Below are 19,411 nucleotides of genomic sequence, written 5' to 3'. Positions count from 1 at the left end.
ACAGGGGAGGGGCCCTCCACTTCCTCTTTAGTCAACTCACCTCCTCTGTGTCTGTTTTACACATTGTACTCCTCTGAAAGGATTTCTTAAGAGCCCACAGGGCCTACATTTTAGAAAGTCACTGCCTTAGGGCATTCACAACTTGTCCTGAACAGTGTAGGATTGTCATTACGTACGGTCTGGTGTTGTTTTCTTGTCTTTTCTCCCCCAGCTGGAAAAACATTCCTTTAAGTCAGGAGTTGTTTGATACCACTATGGCACTCCTATCTCTGCTGGGCACACAGTAGCACTACATAGGCTAGGTAGGAATGATTGTACTTAGGAATGAATCACAGTCTTGCTTAGTAGCGCTCAGTTACCAAGTACTACCTACTTGAATTGATATCAGCCCCTCAGTGTAGTACTCATTTGTCTCTGCATAGAAGAGATCATATATCTTGCTGGCCTGCATATTAATTTCTCATTGGCATAACGTATGTTTGATTAATACAAATGAATAAAATCGTCATTAAGTAAAAACAACTATCCTTTACAATAGTCCTAACATGGGAAAAACCCAATAATTAGTTGGCTAAATGTTTGGGAATATTTGCTTAAGTTTGTTGGTATCTAATGGTCAGTGTTCCACTTTTTTCCCTTTTATCAATCATCCTTTTGTATCTACAAATTGGGGATTGGGATAATGCTATGTGGAATATCACAAGAGAAATAGACTAAAGGTCAGAGGAAAAAATGCAGCGTTTGTGAATGTGGATCTTAAACAGTACATTGCTGTCTAAATGTTGACTTTTTGTTGGAGGAAGAATGAAATTAGAGAATTAGTATATGGGACTCTCAAAGTTTAATAAATGTCATGAGTGTATGCCACCTTCATTCCCAGGAAACTGATTTAGAGGTCATGTTTGCCAAGACAATAATAACTAATGCTAATTGCTCCCTCAATGTGAGCCAGGCCCTCTGTGAAATATTCTACATGTCTGAGTCATTTAAACCTCACCACAGCCTCGGGAGGTACAGATGAGAAAACTGATCTTAGTGAAGTTAAGTAATTTGTCCAAGATCCCACAGCTGGTAACTGTCAGAATCAGAACTGGAATCGAGGTCTGTTAGGCACCAAATGCCATGCCTTTAGAACTCAGCCATTCTCTTCTGAACCACCATGCGAAAATGGGGACTCATTGCCTTCTGACAGATGAATCATTTAGGAGTTGAAGTTGTGATTTTTTTTAAAGCTTATTTTATTTTAATTTTAGGCAGGTTTGCTGATTTTGCAGAAAAGTGGAGCAGGCCTGGATGTGAAGCAAGAAACTGAAATTTAAGTAAAAGAATGCAGAGGCACTACATGTGCCACAAGGAGTACAAGTTAGAAAAGAATGCTTTTTAGAAGTAGAAGAGACCTTCACAATAAGGAAATGGAGATTGTGACATTTTGAATGACTTGCCCAGAGTCATGTCATTAGTAAAGCAGAAAAACTGGGACTCATATCCAAAAGTTAAGGTGATGGGCCTATGGTTTTTTCAGGAGCATAAGTCCTATGACTATGAAGGATTTATATATACATGTTGATGCAAATGCACAATTGCTACATTTAGAAAGATGGGCTTAGTAGTTTTCTTTAGATGTCTGTCAGGCATCTGACAGATTCCTCGGTTGGCTCAATAAGCAATTTAGTACGTGTCAAGCATTTGTAGAAGAATCTTGTCTTCTCTTATTTGCTCAGTTAAGCCTATAGAAACCTATTTCTGTGTCCATTTTGAATGCCAGACATACAGACATCTGTCGTTTGACGTTTTTGCTGATTCCAAATATTTTCTGCCTCACTGCTGTGCCTACTTCTCTTGTTTCCTGAAAGATCAGCAGAGGAAAAGAAGACTGTGGAAATGCAGGCCACATGCCAAACTCTATTCTCTAACACCATGTTCTAACATTACCAGTTGAGTTGCTAAATCCTCTATAAAAGAGGCTGCCTGCATGTCTGCTTGGCCCGACCTCAGGGAGTTTAGGAAGAAAGACAGCAGGAATCCATGATGTGGCAATGGTGGAAACCAAACAATTTAACCCCCTAAGCGAGGGCAGAAGATGGAGGCAATGATGCTCTGGGGAGTGCACCCAGGCAGAGGCGAGCTCCCATCCTGCCCGATAGGGTTTCTGTGTTAGTGCACACATTTGGTTACCAGAAGAGCCCACACATCTGGCCCGACAGCCTGACTAGAATGTCAGCTCTTCACACATAGACGTTATATAACAAAACCCTTTTGAATGAATCTGCCAGTAAGTGAAAACCAGGACACACTAGAAACAGGACACTGATTTAATTCCACTAATCTACAAAGCCCCGAACCCACCTTTCAAAATATGTACAGCTGTGTTTTCAGGCAACTTGTATGTTGGCTTACAGCTCCTATAAGAAGTACCTCAAGATTGCAGGGCTTTAGGGAGAAATTTTCCACCTGAAAATGGTCTTTGATTTAATCTTTTTAGTTATATATCCTTTAAGGTTCCCTTAAGATCTATATTCTTTTGTCACTGTTATTGCCAATTACAATGAAAGCTTCCTGATGGCAGAGGCCAACATTTCTACTTCTTCTGAATGCTGGGCTGTGCCTTAACCCAGGACTGAGTCAGTCTCAGGATGAGCTCACTGAGTGATTGAATAAATAACATATCTTGGCATAGAAAGAGAATAAAGGGGAAGGATAAGGTGGTCATTTATTCAGGTCCCAGCCAGGTCTAATCCTGTTTGTTTTCTGAGGCTTAATAAGGTCCATGAATGAAAAGATGTTCAACATCATTAGTCACATGGAAATACAAACCACAACCATATGGAGATATTACTTCATACTCACTACGATGGCTGAAAAAAAAAGAGACGGACAATAGCATCTGCTGGTGAAGAAATTATAACCCACATACATTTCTGGTGGAAATGTAAAATGCTGTGGCCGCTTTGAAAAATAGTTTGGCAGTTCTTCTACAAAGTTAAACATAGTGACCTTATGTCCCCCAAATTCCACTCCTAGACATATACCCAAGATAATTGAAAGTTATGTCCACACAAAAACTTATACATTAACGTTCACAGTGGCATTATTAAAAGCAGCCAAAAAATGGAAATAACCTAAATGTTCATCAACTGATGAGTATGGCATTTCTATAAAATGGAATATTATTCAGCCATCACAAGAAATCAAATTCTCATACATGCTATGACATGGATGAACCTTGAAAACATTATGCTAAATAAAAGAAGCTAAATACAAAAGGCCACATATTGCATGACTCCCTTTGTAAGATATGTCCAGATTCGCAAATCTGCAGAGACAGAAAGTAGATTAGTGGCTGCCAGGACCGGAGGGAGGAAGAAATGGGGCAATAACTGCTTAATGGGTATAAGGTTTCTTCTGGAATTAGATAGTTATCATAGTTGTACAACTTTGTGATATATTAAAAACCACTGAATTGTACTTTTTATTTTACCTTTATTTATTTAGACGCAGTCTCACTCTGTCACCTAGACTGGAGTACAGTGGCATGATCTTGGCTCACTGCAACCTCTGCCTCCTAAGTTCAAACTATTCTCCTGCCTCAGCCTCCCGAGTAGCTGGAATTATAGGTGTATGCCACCACACCAGGCTAATTTTTGTATTTTTAGTAGACACGGGGTTTTACCCTGTTGGCCAGGCTGGTCTCAAACTCCTGACCTCAAGTGATCCACCCGCCTCAGCCTTCCAAAATGCTGGGATTACAGGTGTGAGCCACCATTCCTGGTCTGAATTGTACCGTTTAAAAGGGTGATTTTTATAGTAGGTAAAATATAGCTCAATTTAAAAAAAGAAAAAATAAAGTCAGTAAGTAGTTTGATAGATTTATTCCATTCTGTTCTCTCCTTTTATTTCTTTGGTTTCCTTTTTTCTTTTTGGAAATGTGGAACACATAGCTTTGAGATGACCTCAATAAAGATTGCATATCATTCACTCTGTCTGAAAATGAGGTATCTGTATATTCTCCACTTGTTCTGGTCACCCAAGACTTTTGTGCCAAATTATTGTTAGTGATATTTCATCTTGTGAGTCAGTTTGAATTTGCTCTCCTCTTAGATGCTTAATGTGGCATAGAACATCAAAAATAAAACGTAGGGACTGACATATAATGGGTGCTTTCTGATGCCTGAATTGTTCTAGAACTTTTTTCAGTTATAGCTTTTAATTTATAATAACTTTAGTGAGGCATAATTGATATACAATAACTTGCACATAAAGTGTATGATTTGATAAATTTTGACATATGTATACAATCATAAGACAATACCACAGTCAAGACAGTGAGTGTAGCTGTCACCCCCAAAAGTTTCCCTGTGTTGCTTTGTAATCTCTCCTCCCAGCCCTCCCTACCTCCACTCCCACACAACCGCTGGTCTGCTCTCTGGAACTGTATATTAGTTTGCAGTTTCTGGAATTTTATGTAAATAGGATCATTCAGTAAGTAATTTTCTTGTCTGGCTTCTTTTACTCAGCACAATTATTTTAGGACACATCCACAATTACTTTGAGATTTATACATAGTTTATTGCTTTTTATTGCTGAGTATTAATTAGTCCATCATACAGGTAAACTATAATTTGTTTATCCACCTACCTGTGGATGAACATTTTAGTTGTTTTTGGCTATTAAAAATAGAGTTGCTATGAATATTTCTGCACAAGTCTTTCTTTGTTTGGACATAGATTTCCTTTTCTCTTAGGTAAAACCTCAGAGTGGAATGGCTGGGCCATATGGTAGGTGTATATTTAATTTTTTAAGAAACTGCCAAAACTCTTCCAAAGTGTTGTGCTGTTTTGTATTTGTACATGAGAATCCTTCCTCTACATAGAAATATCTTTAAATGAAAGGAAAGATTGAGCAGAGAATGACGCAATCCATTTGGAAGAGGTGACCGAAGGTTTGAAATGAATGCTTCGAAAAACAATGAAAAGTGAGAGAAATACACCACTATCTGATATTGCTTGAATGTGTCTGTTTTAAACATCGAAATTTCCAAATGGTAAACATGACGCCTTAAATGACTTTCTTTTTGTGCCAACTCACCCAGTTTTATCAGAAACAGTGGGAAACACAGTAGAAATACAACTGCTGCTGAAATGACAGTGTGAGGAGCTAATTATAACTTTCTTCCGGTTCTGGAGTACAGGAACTTCAAGTGTAGAGAAGTTGGCAAGTTGCACACTTGATTCCAATTAGTTCCTTCCTGGCATCCTTGCTTCTGTAGCACGTTGTGAACTATGGAAGTTGGAGGCCAACTGAATGGGACCACAGAAAGATTGTGCTCAGGCACACAGTGCATTTTCCAGAGAGGAGCTAAATTAGGCAGGGCCAAATGGGTCCCTATTCTTAATTAAACAGAGGCTAATCTGCAAAAATATTTAATTAGAAACTTTAAAAAAGAGTCTATATTGGGAGCAGAATTACTGAAATACAAGTAAAGTCAAAGTTGCTACAAAGGGTTTCCACATAGCAGGTGACTTCCTGCATGTTTTGGAACAGGGACTGTAAATACAGTGACATAAGCACCATGCTGAATGGCAGCCACATGCTTGGCCTGGGTACTGGGGTGACAATGGGGAGTGGTGAGGAGTACCGTGAACTGGAAAGTGTATATGCTTCTTTTAAAGGAAGTGATTCAGTCCTCAATAATCATTAACTTGTAATAAATACAGGTTCAGTGTTGTCAGTTCTGATTTTTCAAGACAAGATGAAAATCTGTATTTTTAGGTGAAATTCGATTTTCTAAATGTTAGCAATAAATTTAAGTAAAAAAATGCAGTATGAAGAAGAATATATATGCAGATCAGATAGGACTTGTAGGCTGCCAGTTTCTAACCTCTGAGAGTGGAGGAGTTCTGGGAAGGTTCTCTCTCCTTATATATGTTCAGCAATGCAGTGATTGAAATTCTTTTTGATTTCTTTCTTTCTTTTTTTTCTTTTTTTGAGACGGAGTCTTGCTCTATCGCCCAGGCTGGAGTGCAGTGGCGCGATCTCGGCTCCCTGCAAGCTCCGCCTCCCGGGTTCACACCATTTTCCTGCCTCAGGCTCCCGAGTAGCTGGGACTACAGGAGCTCGCCACCATGTCCAGCTAATTTTTTGTATTTTTAGTGGAGACGGGGTTTCACCGTGTTAGCCAGGATGGTCTTGATGTCCCGACCTCGAGATCCGCCCGCTTTGACCTCAAAAGTGCTGGATTACAGGCGTGAGCCACTGGGCCCGGCCTGAATTCTTTTTGATGGCAGCAGATTAGATATTCTCTCCACACCCTCTCCCCATTAAGAGTTCCAGTTAAAAATGCAAAACAGTTCCAGGAATACTGGTTTCCTCAGTTATTGAGAAATAATCAGCCATTAATACCTTAGTGGAAACTGATTTAAATCTTTTAGAAATCTGAAGCTGTAAAGGAGACTCGGAGGAGGTTTTCTCCAGATAGCATCTGCTTACAGATGGCCCTTCTGCCACTGCTCACATGGGGGGAGAGCTCAGACCGTCCACTCCATTGTTGGAAAGCTTTAGTTGTGCAAGTTGCATGTGGTAAGCCAAACTGTGCCTCACTGAATTCCTCCCCAACCCCTCCATGGTGGTCTCCTGGAGATATACATAATATGCCTAATAATTTCTTTCTGCATGGGAATCCTCCAAATATCTAAAGATGCTCTTGTGAGTATCTCAATTCCTGGCCTTAGTCTCTGTGATGACTTCAGTTTTTCCTCATTGCACAGGCATCTCATTAGTGCTCTCACTACTCTGTAAGCAGACCTCTGCTACAGTGCTTACTGCATGGTTTTGTAATTTATTTGAACATATGATGATCTCCCAGAGTGAACTGTGAGTTTCATAGGGGTGTGGGTGGATTTGGGACTAAGTCTTATACATTTTTGTGTTCATATATTTTCACGTCGGTTGGTGCATAAAAGACACTAAGAATCGATGAAAAGAAAGGAGGGAGAAAGGCAAACAGGAAGAAAAAGAGGGAAAGAAGAAAGAAAAAAGCAAAGAAAGAAGGAATGAAAGAATGAATCCGTGAATGAATTATAATGTGATTTCCAGATCCATTATCTCTACGCCTATGGGCATGCCTTTGTCAATGCCATTCTTAAAATGTGGGACTTGAAACCATGGTCTGAACATGGAATAGGACTGTTAGTTCTCCTGACCTGGACACTGGATGGTTATTGATGCACCCTAAGATTGTGTCAGCTTTTCTTAGTCAGAGGCATTCTTGTTGGGGAGCAAGACAACTGTGATCATTCTTGTCTTTTCTCCTGTCTACCGTTAATTGTTACCAAGTCAGGATTCCCTAAACCTACCTGTATGTGAAACTGGATATTTGAACCCGAGTTCAACACTTTATATTCATCCCATTAAATTACACCTTGTTAGGTGCAGCCCAGTATATAAAGGCCGGTGCTGGATTTTGGCTTCGTTGTCATTATCTCGCTACCTCGCCCAGAGCTCAGTTTGCTGTCAGAACCATTGCTGGTGATGGGCTGGGGTTGAGAGCCAGCTGAGATCACTGTCTTAGGGGAATACCATCATCAGCATAGAGTGTCTTGAGCAGGACAGACCTGGGTAGGGCTCCACAGCAGGAGCTGTTCTAGGGGCCAAGGAAAAGAAGGAATTCACAGAGAGTGAGGGGAGGAGGCTAAGAGGAAAGGTTTTTGATGAAAGCAAATTTTACCTTCTTCATAGATCTGTCTAGGGATTGGTCCCACCATTATACGTTAGAAATGTGAACAATCAGTTATTTCCCTTTTACTCTCTCGCCCAATACATGTGAGTTAATTAATCATTTTGCAGATACTCTTCCCCAATTTCCTTTCAGTGGAGAAATATACAGGAATGCTTTTCTCATCTAGGTATGACGTTATCAACATCATGATTCTAACGCTGGCCTTTAATCCTTAATAAGATGATGCTGATAACAAGCCATCTTGTTTTGCATAACAATTTATACTTTTCAAAGCACTTTCATATAAATACCTGTATCTTCGAACTAGCTTAATAAAGTCACAGAGGGGCTATGCCTCGCTCTGACAGGCATCTGGACAATGACATGGGCTCCCAGGCCTCCTGAAAGCTATGTTTACTCCAGAGAATAGTCAACAAGAAATCTTCAAGGAAATCTGTGGAAGAAATGTTGATGTAAGGATATCTTTTGGGAGTTTCATTCTCTTCTTAGAAATGTTATTCTGTAATCAGCATGTTTAAACCCTTATGACTCGAATTTGAGAGATGGGAGCTTGCCTTTTTCAAGACCTAGTTCTAGCTTTCATCATTGTGTCTTGTTTTAATGTTTTCTTTATAAGAAATAAAGATAATATGATTGGATAGTTTACTCTGATATAGATAACTATTGTTTATAAAATAAGTAATATTGCACATAAGCCAGAGATTTTAAGAAAATCTAAAGAAAGATTTCTTAGATTGGATTTACCAGATTTGTCTATTTGATTGGTTCTACCAAATAAACAACACTTGGAATAATTTATCTGTTGAATTGCTTTGTTTAAATTTATTAGTGGATTGTGTATTTGTTTCTTGTATTTTCCTTAGCTTTTCCAATATTATCTTTTAATTCTTAATTCATTTATTTTTCTATTTCACTTGATGAGAAACTTTGAAATCTATGAATTTGATATGATCAGATGCTGATATGATATGATCGGACCCTGGTATTTCTGTGTCATTTTTGTTTAGTTTAGGTGGCGTTTTTATTGTCTTGAACACCTTAATGGTATATAAGGGATATTGTTTAGTTTTTGAGGTTAAAATTACTTACAAAGGCAATTTTCCATTGTCTAAGTGGTGGAGATTTTTCCTTTTACTTTGGTCTTACTCTACCTTTGTCTATTAATTTTAGATTTTGCTTCATTTTAGTTGCAGTTCAAAGGTATGTTAACTTCTTATGGTTGGTGAAAGGAGTTAATAAGGGCCAAATAGGCAAATATCAGTGGCATTTTTTTTTTAATGAATACATGAATCAAGACATTTAGTCAACATTTATCGGCCACCTAGTAAGTGCCGGGTACTCTGCTAGGCAGTGAGAAGTAGAGAGAAATAAGGTTCCTTCTCTATCTTTAAGGAGCCTACAGGGAGGGAATTCATTATACTAGTGAATTAACAGAAACTGTGTTCATTGTCTTTAGACTTTCTGATTCATTCCAAGGTTGCACAACACATCCAATTAGATTGCTAAACTCAAAGTCTGGGTTTTCTTCATGAATGCAATAATTGCACAGTTAAGGAACTCCCTTATTTTCTAATTGTTTTAAAATTACAGAACCATAAAATGTATGTTTATAAAACAACCCACACACACAGCATGAGATTTAATTAATCAAATATCCTACTCAATTCCTCTACCTGAAGCACACAGAACCCAGAGGTGAATTTACGTTGAGGCTCATGAAGCCTAACTGAGGCTCCTCACTGCACAGGCCCCTTACGAAGCCCTGGCGCTGCATTCATGTGGTCATATGTTTTTGTCAAATTTGCCTAGGTAAGATTTCTGAATTCTTAAAGAGATTCTCACCGATCTACCTCTGTGGCAATCACATTAACCCCTGCCATCTGTGTGGTCAGATAGCAATTTATCTAAAGGTCAGTGGGTAATCTTTTGGGATTGCCTTTCTTTGGGAAATTAGTACATATTGCTGAATAGTCAGTCACCAAGTATTTTGCTAACAACTTTATGTATGTATGCATTTATGTATGTACATACGTATTTATGTATGCATGCTGTATATTTATGTATGTACATAACTAGCTACTAAGTATTGATAACAACTTTATATCTTTACATATATACTTGATGTTTTGCTGCTGGCACCAATTTTTTGGTGCATCTAACTCCCCGAAAGTCTTTCAATTATTCTAAAATATAGCCCAGAAGCTGGAATAAAATCCTTAAGGAGTTCCCTCATTTATACCAGTAAAATATGCCATAAACATTGACGTGTGTAGTGTTTGAAGAGGCCTGAAAGTTCTTCCTTTAATGCCTCCTACCTTATCAGGTTGTAAGACATATATTCTGTTGGTAAATTAATAACTGGCATTGTATTTTGGGAGGCTGAAAAGGTGATATCAACAATAAACTCTCAATGGTGAAAGATGCAAGTTTCTGGGGGACAGGAACTCACACAGAGATTTTCCTTCCCGTATCTCCAGCACCTTGCACAGTGCCTGGCATGCAGCAGGCACTTAAGAATACTTTTCGAATGAATGAAAGAAGAGTGATGGGGAACCTGTCAAGAATTATATGAGAAGCGCCAACATGGTTGAAGTTTTAAGCAGTCTGTTAAATATGAAACAAGAGCATGACCCTGATTTTGATCATTTAGAGAAAAACTTGTCACTCGAAGAAGGCTGATTCTTTGCATAGAGACTTTCTTATTAATGACAAAACTATATGGCTCTCTACAGGGACAACCAGAGCCATCCACTACCATTGTGTGAGGACTGGCAGATTAAACAGTTAAGATAAATATACTAACTGTGTGAGAAGGCCAGCATCCAACTAAAAACTGAAGTATAACAGTATTTCCACTGTGGCCTATGACCACCATGATTGTCCGGTACCTGCAGGGCCTCATGAAAAAGAGAGGTGATTCCATTTCTATCCAGAGGTAGGGTGTTGGTAGTCACTCAGTATTCAGTGTAAGAATCCAGTATTTCTAACAATTCCCTTCTAATTAGGTCCCATGAAAGAAGATAATTTTTTTTTTTTTTTTTTTTTTTTTAGACGGCGTCTCGCTCTGTTGCCCAGGCTGGAGTACAGTGGTGTGATCTTGGCTCACTGCAACCTCTGCCTCCCAGGTTCAAGAGAGTCCTGCCTTAGCCTCCCGAGTAGCTGGGATTACAGATGAGTGCCACTACACCTGGTCAATTTTTTGTATTTTTAGTAGGGACAGGGTTTAACCATGTTGGCCAGGCTGGTCTCCTGACCTCAAGTGCTCTGCCTGCCATGAGGTCAGACCTCAAGTCCTGCTGACCTCAAGTCCTGACCTCAAGGGCTCTGCCTGCCTTGGCCTCCCAAAGTGCTGGGATTACAGGCGTGAGGTGCCACACCCAGTGAAATAAGATAATTTGGATAGATTTTTTTTTTTTTAACTTTCAAACAACTGACATGTGGCTTCCTTCTTTCCTTTTTTCCTTGGAGCAAATTTGGTTAGCAATTTCAACTCCTCTTTTCACCCTCCCCCTTCCTATTCCTCTTTCCCACCCCACCACCAATGAAGTACATATGTGACTGGAACTCAAAATATCATAAATGGTCTGAAAGCAATTAGCATTTCATTTCAATTTACCTCCTGCACATATGGTGGATGGTTCAGCTGCTAGAATTTCGATGCAGGACTTCTTCAAAATCTAGGAGGAGAGGAAATAAAAGTCAATGAACAGCTTATTTTGTTCAAAGATAGAATTAGGGTTTTGCTTTTAGCTACTAAGATAGAGATAGGAAGGTTCAAGGACATTTGGTTGCAGTGGGGATGGGGGTGGGAGGAGTCTAACATCTTGACTAGTACCAATGCCAAACATTTATTAAGCCAGATTGTGCTAGATGCTGTTGGGTGTCCTAAAAGCCCTAAGAATTATTCATTCATTTGCTCTTTTGACAGGTATTTACTGAGCCTATGCTACGCCAGTCCTAGATTTTGCAGAGGTTTAACATAGGGTTGTGGAAATGGGACTTAACACTGGAAATGATAAATGCCAGTGGCCACTCATATTGTAGGTGAAAGGGTGCAAGAGTAGACCGTAGGAACTGCAGAGTTTATGGAGGAGATGCTGGGGCAGGTATGCTAGGAAAGGCTTCATGGAAGAGCTGGGAGCTGAGGGTGGGACTCAAATGAAAGGGAGTGGGTTAGGGGAGGGTTAGGGTCCAGGCAGGGAATGGTGTGAGTAAAGGTGAGAAGGAAAAAGTACATAGACTTCTTGAACTGGAACAAAGGCAGCTTGAAAAGTAGAAAAAAAAAGAGTGATACTAGATGGAGCTGGAGAGACAGGATGGAGATGGTCAACTCTCCACAGGAGCTGCATAGTCAGATGACTGAGAGTTCCTTTTTTGCTTGAAAACTCTGGAAAATGTGAGCTTAGAAGGGGGCATTTGTGCCTCACTCTTCAGGAAGACCTCCTGAGACTTAGTTAAATGGAAATGTACACTTGTCCACAAATGAGTCTTACGGGGTTGAGTGGAGAGTCGGGGGAGCCCTGTGACTTCACAGGAGTTAATAATGAAGACTTTTGCTGGCTAGAGCAGGGTTTCTCACCGGTAGCACCTAAGTTTCTCTCCACCATTTACAAATCCTACCTTGAGAATATTGATTCTAGAATTTGAATCAAGTATTTTAAACATGTATAAGACATTGAGTTAATTTACCAACTAAATGCAGTATCTTTACTTTATTTGGAATTTGAGATGGTTTAGAGGGCTGAAGGAAACCCTTTCTCTATTCATGAAAAGGGCATTTGTTAAAACAACTGATGATATGATTATAAAACTTAAAGTCTGTGAAAGAAGACAGCATCTTTTAGCATTGGGAAATGCCCATTTATTTGCATTGTTGTATTTATTTACATATGCTTCTTTGTTCCAGCTTAAGTGATACATCGTAAGACACAAATGAAAGAGAATAAATGACAATGTGGGGCTGACTAAAGGGAAAATAAAGGGAAGATGATGCAAGAAGTGAGAATAGCATAGAAAAAATCTGCTGTGAGGAGCTTATTTCCTTGCTACAGTGGACTTAGTTCCAGGCTTTCTAGTAGCAAACGAAAAGGACAGCCAATATTTATGAGCTTTCTCAATCTGTGCAATGAAAACAAATCACTTTCTCAGAAGAGATCATATTTACCCATTCCAGAGAGAAATCTGGGCATCCTTATAGAGAAGCATTGCGAAAGAAAATGAACAAACATGCTTACGAAAATATTAATATGCATTTATTGAGATAGGTTATCTCCCCACCATGTATTTTAGGTAACTCTATGTACCTGAATGTCACCAAAAACAACATTTCTCCTTGACAATCCTAAAATTCAGATTTTCTGGCTACTTTTCCTTCACTCTGTAGAACTTCATGGCATTTTTGTACTTCGATTCCCTTATTTGTTTGCAGCATTCTCCTGACTCTGCAGTTGGAAGTAATTTGTTCCTTCAGCTTCTGCCTCATTTCCTCAGCCTCTGGCCTACCTAGCCACCTCCACCCACCCCAGACACAGGTGCAGCCTCAGTTCCTCCCTCTGCCCTGACTGTAGCATGAAGGGAATGTTCCGGACTCCCATGTCCCTTGCCCATCTCTGTTAGAGTCAGCGGTCCTCATACACCTGCTCTGGGCATCTGGGGTCAAACACTGAGCTCCTGCTTTCCACTCATTGTCAGTCTAACTTGGGATCAAGGACCCCAAGGATATATCCTGGGCACCTGTGTTTCCCTGCTGGCTTCCCCAGTGTCTTACGGTTGATCTAGTCTTTTTGGTCTCTTGTGCATGTAGCACCATCCTAGGACTGGGGCTTGCTAGCATCCTGTGACTCATCCCAGACTGCCCTGCCTGAATTGTGAAGATTGTCCATTCGCCCACCCCCAAACTTGCTGCTATTGGGCTCTTCCCATTTGATGGGGTACTTCAGCCAGTGGTTGCCGTGATTGAGGGAGGAAGCCATTCCCTTTGACTTGTCCTCAGGCACAAGTCTCCAGACAGCCCACATTTGAGAAACAGAGCTAGCCCAGAGGGCGAAACTTATTAAACAGTGATATTAAAATAACATGAAGCTGTTTTTTGATGTTTTAAATAAAATTCCTCAGGCATTTGACATCTCCTAATAAATCATTTTATCATCCACAAGTAAAGACTTCAAAACAGTCCAAGAACTAAAAAGAGTTTTGGACTAGTCCTGTCCTCATTCCCCAAACACACACATGACATTTTCACCCATCTGAGTTTCAACCAACCTTTTTGAACCAACTCTGATCCTTAACCGGGGATTGGTAAAGGAACCATCCGTGGGTCTTTGACCACAAAGGCACACTGACAGGGGTTGTCATAATAAACACATGCTGTATTATTCTCTCAAAGTGTCTGCAATTAGCTGATAAATCTAAGGGGTGCATGGAGGGCCAAAAAATGTCAGCCAAGCAATCCAGTAAAAACACTGCTTTCCCAATCTTAACTTAAAACATCTGGAAGGATGCAACACAGCCAATAGAGTAAAATTTATCAGTGAGGGCGATGGGCAGGATTTGTCTGGGACTGGGGCTCCTACTCATTTGAAAGGTCTGGTCTCAAAAGGTAGGAAGTCACAATGGCAGTTGGTGGATTTGAAGGGTTCTCTTGGTTCTTAGCAGCCAAGACTGTATGGTAATCAGCCTGTCTGAACTGTAGCAGACAGCAGATCAGCTCAGGGACTGGAGACTGTGTGGGGGTGGGGAGGCCCAGGCAGTGGTAGCCATGGCAGAGATGTAGACACAACACTGGGGAATCGTTGATGGGAAATCACTAGATGCAGTGGAAGAGACTCACACAGGGTAGCGCTGATGTTAGAGGTAAGAGCCTTTGAGGTGAGGGTATGATTGATCTGCAGAGGAGAGAGGGATAAGATCACTGCATGCCTCAACTATAATCCTACGTGAGGAGTTGGGTCTTGGCCCTGGTCCGTATTTACCTGACCTATGCTCCTTTATAAATCCCTTAACTTTTCTGAACCCCAATTTTGGAAAGCAGTTTAGTACCCTGAGTAATAGCTTGGAATCTGGAATCAAATAGCTGAGGTCAACTCACTCATGAGCTGTGTGACCTTGGACATGTTCCATAACCTGAGTCCCTGTTTCCTCTCAATAAAGGTGGGATAACAATAGTATCTACCTGAAGTACTAGCATAAAGTTGTTGTGTTGGGAAGATGAAATGAGATCACACAGGCAGAGCCCATAGCACAGTGCCTAAAACCTGATAAGTAATCAACTAATGGTAGCTATTACTATCGAGAACTTAGGCTCTGGAGACTGAGAAGATAGACTTGGACTCTGAATGGGTTTATATTCAAATCCAAGTCCCATCACTTACTGGCCATGTGGACTTGGACAAGTTATCAAACCTCCAAATCTCAGTTTCCTCTGCTGTAAAATGGGATAAGAAAAACACCAACTTCAAAGGGCTGTATGATGGTTAAATAAAATAACAGTCATGAATGCAGAGATATTTTATTGGTAAAATCAATCGGATTTAGGTAATAAAATTCATATTGGATTGGACAGTGAGGGAGAGCGTGAGATCAAGGAAAACTGACAAGGTTTTTGTCTTATAGACAGAACTAGACAGATGTGATCGATCCACAGATAGTTAACAACCCTTGGGTCACCAGCCAGCATGAGCACCTTTTGAAAATAAGTCACCAAGAAAAGTGGTCAAAACGGCCTTGACAGTAAAGCACTAAGAGAATGTCTGGCATGTATTCAAACAACAGTTGCTGGTAACTATTCCTTTGTCATTATTATTGCTACTGCTGCTACTTTTGGGCATGGACCGTGGTTCACATGTGCTTAAACCCCATCGCCCACCACTGGCCTTCTGCTTAATCATATTTGCTGAAAAAACGGAACCAAGGTGAATGCTATTTTTCTGCCAACGTTTGGACAGATTTCAAAGAGAAAATAGATGGAAAAGTATGTTTGAAATCCATAAAGAGCTAAATAATTGTAATGTATTGTTTCTGGTAAGTTTACTTTTGCACATCTCATTGGATTATGGGTGGGAGGACGGGTAAGAGAAGCAGCAGATGTACAAGAACTTTGCCAAGTTACAGGAGCTGTTTGATATATTTAAAGTGAAATCCATTGTGGGCCAGTCTGGGTTGTATATAAGAGTTTATTTTTTTCAAATTCTAAAAATCTAATGTCCTTTTTCATGAATTCTAAGTTCATGCAGAATTTTCGCAAGAACCTTTATAGAACTGTGAATATCTGCACAGAGTTATAAGGAAACCCTCCCTTATCATAGGCACAGCATAATTTTTTCTACTTGCTCTGCCTCTTGCTTCAATAAACAACCAGTCTTTATTTACTTGGCCATTTCCTGTTGGAGGACTTTTTTGTGTGTTTATAATGGACCAACCTCTTTTATCCATTCACGGTATAGGTGCCTTTTGCTTTCACACATATTTCAGAAAGTCTTTCAGAGCATGTTCCTTGGTGTCTTATTTGTTGTAAAGGGTAAATTCTGGTTTAAAGATGTATGGGGCTTGAAGTATGCTGGTGCCAAGGATGGTTAACTATCTACTGACCACTTACATCTGTTCAGTTCTCTAAGACAAAAACCTGAACATTGAACTTAACTTTGCTGTCTCTGTCACTCTCCAAATCCAATATGAGTTCTGCCACCTAAGTGCTGGTGATTTGACCAATGAAATATCTCTATATCCATGCACATTTTAATGTCAACTACCATCCTTTAGATAACTTATCCTAGTTTATAATTTACAGTTTTTTTTTTTTTTATTATTTGGTCACTGTCTTCTTAGATTATAAACTCTACAAGGAGAAGGATTGGGTTTGTTTTTACCCCTTATTATACTCACGATGAGTAGCCTGGCACATAGTAGGCATTAAATAAATATTGGATGAATAATTGAATAAATGACACACTTCCTGCACATCTTAATAAACTGGCATTATAGCATATTATGTATTAATCTCCCTTTCCCCCTATAAGTGTAACCTCAGGGTCTTCTGAATACAAGGCCATATTCTGCATCTTGTAATACTCCCCTTGTCTGATTAAGCACTACCATCTTTGGGGACTTGCTGCCTTCCTAAGAGGCCAATTTCAACACCTCGTTTTTAAAACATTGCTTACCTTAAAAAAAATAATGTTGTAGGTATATCATAATCCCCTGTATTAGGTTGGCAGCTTTGTAAAGGCCTCAACACCTTTACTTGGGAAAAACATAGAGACCTGTGGTTGGAGTGTGGGGCTCAGCCACCCACAGAAGGGCCACACGCGTTATTACAGCTGATGGCAGAGAGCATGTTAGATAAGCCTGGGGACAGCCAGGCAGCTTGGGACACACAACTGGCTCAAACACATCTTCAGGATCGTCAATGTTGTCCCCATGAATTTTGAAATGATTTAATCTCTAATTAATAAAATGTTTAAAAAGTTGCCTTTTCTAACTGCATTCTGCTCCACACTTTAATAGGTACACATATTGTTAACCATGGACGTTATCCCAGATCCTCATCAGTTCTATAGAGTCTGACTTTAAATAAAAATGGAATATGGCCAGGTGCAGTGGCTCATGCCTGTAAGTCCAGCATTTTGGGAGGCGAAGGTGAGAGAATTGCTTGGGGCTAGGAGTTTGAGACCAGCCTGGGCAGCATAGCAAGACCCCATCTCTAAAAAAAAATCTTTACAAATATAAATGTGGAATATTATACACACATATTTCTGGGATTCATATATGATTTTATGTACACTAATACACTATACCAAATACATTATACCACTCTTACATGCAAGAAAACACACTTTGAAGCAGTTTGTGTATCTTAAACAATAAAGCTTATTCTTAAAACACACCAAAGTTTTTGTCTGAGCGAGGGCACCCCACTCAAATAGATGCTACTCTGTTAGTTTCACACTCAATGAGAATCTGATCCGAAGGAGTGTAGGATAAACAAGGCTCTAAAAGTGAGGAAATTCATTTGTTTCCCCACTAAACCACTTTCCTCTCATGTTTGCAGGAGAAAAGCTCAGAGAGCTGGGAACTCCAAAATGTGGTTTATTTAATAAGATGAGCAGACTGGAAAAGTGAGTGGCCCTTCCTGGGAGCTGATTTCGTTCTAAAATTCTGCTGTTGCTTTTACAGTGGGTTTCAGCAGATTCCTCGATATAGGAGGAGGGGCTGCAGGAAGAATGGGAATGATCTGAAGATTACCTGAACATGCCCCTCTGCAATCTTTGTAGCCTCTTCAAGCTCTGGGAATTCTTGTTCAATTTGGACTTTTTAATAAGCTGAATAGAAATAATAGTGGAGGAGAAATGCCTGGCCTGAGTGTCTGCAAAATCTGAGTCTAATTAATGACTGCTGAGGCAAACGATTTTTTTAAAAAAAGATTTTCTGCCCACTACTGAAATTACAATTGATTCTATTTATGTTTTGTATCCCAGCCTGCTAATGTGAATGGTGCCCAGAATGCCATGTTTTACAGATGCAATCTTGGAAGAGAGGGGAGGGGAGGGGCTGAGGGGATTTTACAAGAAACAGCCACAGACTGCCCTCTTGTTGTGCAGTGTAGGTCTTCCCTGGGTCACAAAAGCTGTATGGTACTCTGGGTTGCTTTATAATTAATAAATATGCAAAGCACAGTGCTGGATATCATGGGAAATATGACACACAGGGCAGTCTTTGGGATTGCACAACTTAGCATGTGACCAGGAGGAATGGCGGACGGCATGGAACAGATTCCACATGCCAAGTAAGAGCTTTCAACAATTGGTGCTACTGGAGTCCAAGGCAGGGAGAGCTCATGGAGGAGGAGAGAGCAGAGCAGGCTTTTGTAGAGATGGGAAGACTGAAGGGTGCCTTTGGACAAGATTCAGATGGGGTGAAGGAAGGGAAGGAGGTTGCCTAATTTATGAGAAGAGCTGCTGCTGCTGAAATGTGCCTCCCCATCTGCTAGCGCTGGAAAAGGGATTGGTTCAATAAGGCAGGCACTTTCTAGGACTTTGGGAATGTGACATGAATTTTGATCATAGGAAAACCCTTTGCAGTTCTTGCTGGGGTCTTGGAAGAGTAGCTGGGAGGCAAGCCTGGAAGACAGATTTCGCCTTTTATCACAGCTTTGTTAGGGCCTGGGCCAGATTAGGGGGTTACACTGCTTCCCATGAGTGGAAGGGACAAATCAGCCAGGATCTGGTTTTCATACATAAAATAAATTTATATATACCATGGAATAGATTGATTCCTCGGTTCCGTTGATCTCCCAGTTTCCCCGATAGCAAGGATGGTCATGCCACAGCTTGCGAGAAATCCTTGCAAATATAGTGTGTTTGCTCAATGCTTGTTGTTTACTGTTGACCAAACATGCAGAAAGCTCTATGTGCTGACTCACTCTGCTTAATAGGAAGCCCAGTGTCGGCTTAAATATTTATCCTAGGGAAATTCTCCTAAATGGAGATGGCTTGGTGCCAGCAACTATGGGCTGTCCTTTTCAGTGTCCTTGGTTTCAAGCACTACCCTCAATTGCACACCAAGTGGGGATAGCTGGGAGGAGGAGCTGGCATCGTGGTAAGAAGGCCAAGTGTTGGGATTCAAAGTTGCTGACCCATTTCAGTGTTATCTGAACCCAGCTTTCATGCAGGTTCCTGTTTC

The 19,411-nt window shown here is 40.3% G+C and overlaps 1 protein-coding gene across 1 annotated transcript in view; it reads right to left on the bottom strand.

Moving 5' to 3' along the window:
* ANTXR1 (anthrax toxin receptor 1) overlaps window positions 1–19,411 on the bottom strand; it is a 255,495-nt gene that overhangs the window by 166,084 nt on the left and 70,000 nt on the right. The window contains exon 9 of the mRNA XM_011985041.1: window positions 11,352–11,412. Coding sequence (XP_011840431.1) covers window positions 11,352–11,412 — 61 coding nt within the window. The remainder of the gene's footprint in view (window positions 1–11,351; window positions 11,413–19,411) is intronic.

This window comes from Mandrillus leucophaeus, unplaced genomic scaffold (assembly GCF_000951045.1).
Source record: "Mandrillus leucophaeus isolate KB7577 unplaced genomic scaffold, Mleu.le_1.0 Scaffold279, whole genome shotgun sequence".
Taxonomy (NCBI): domain Eukaryota; kingdom Metazoa; phylum Chordata; class Mammalia; order Primates; family Cercopithecidae; genus Mandrillus; species Mandrillus leucophaeus.
This window is presented reverse-complemented; position numbering and strand designations above follow the sequence as displayed.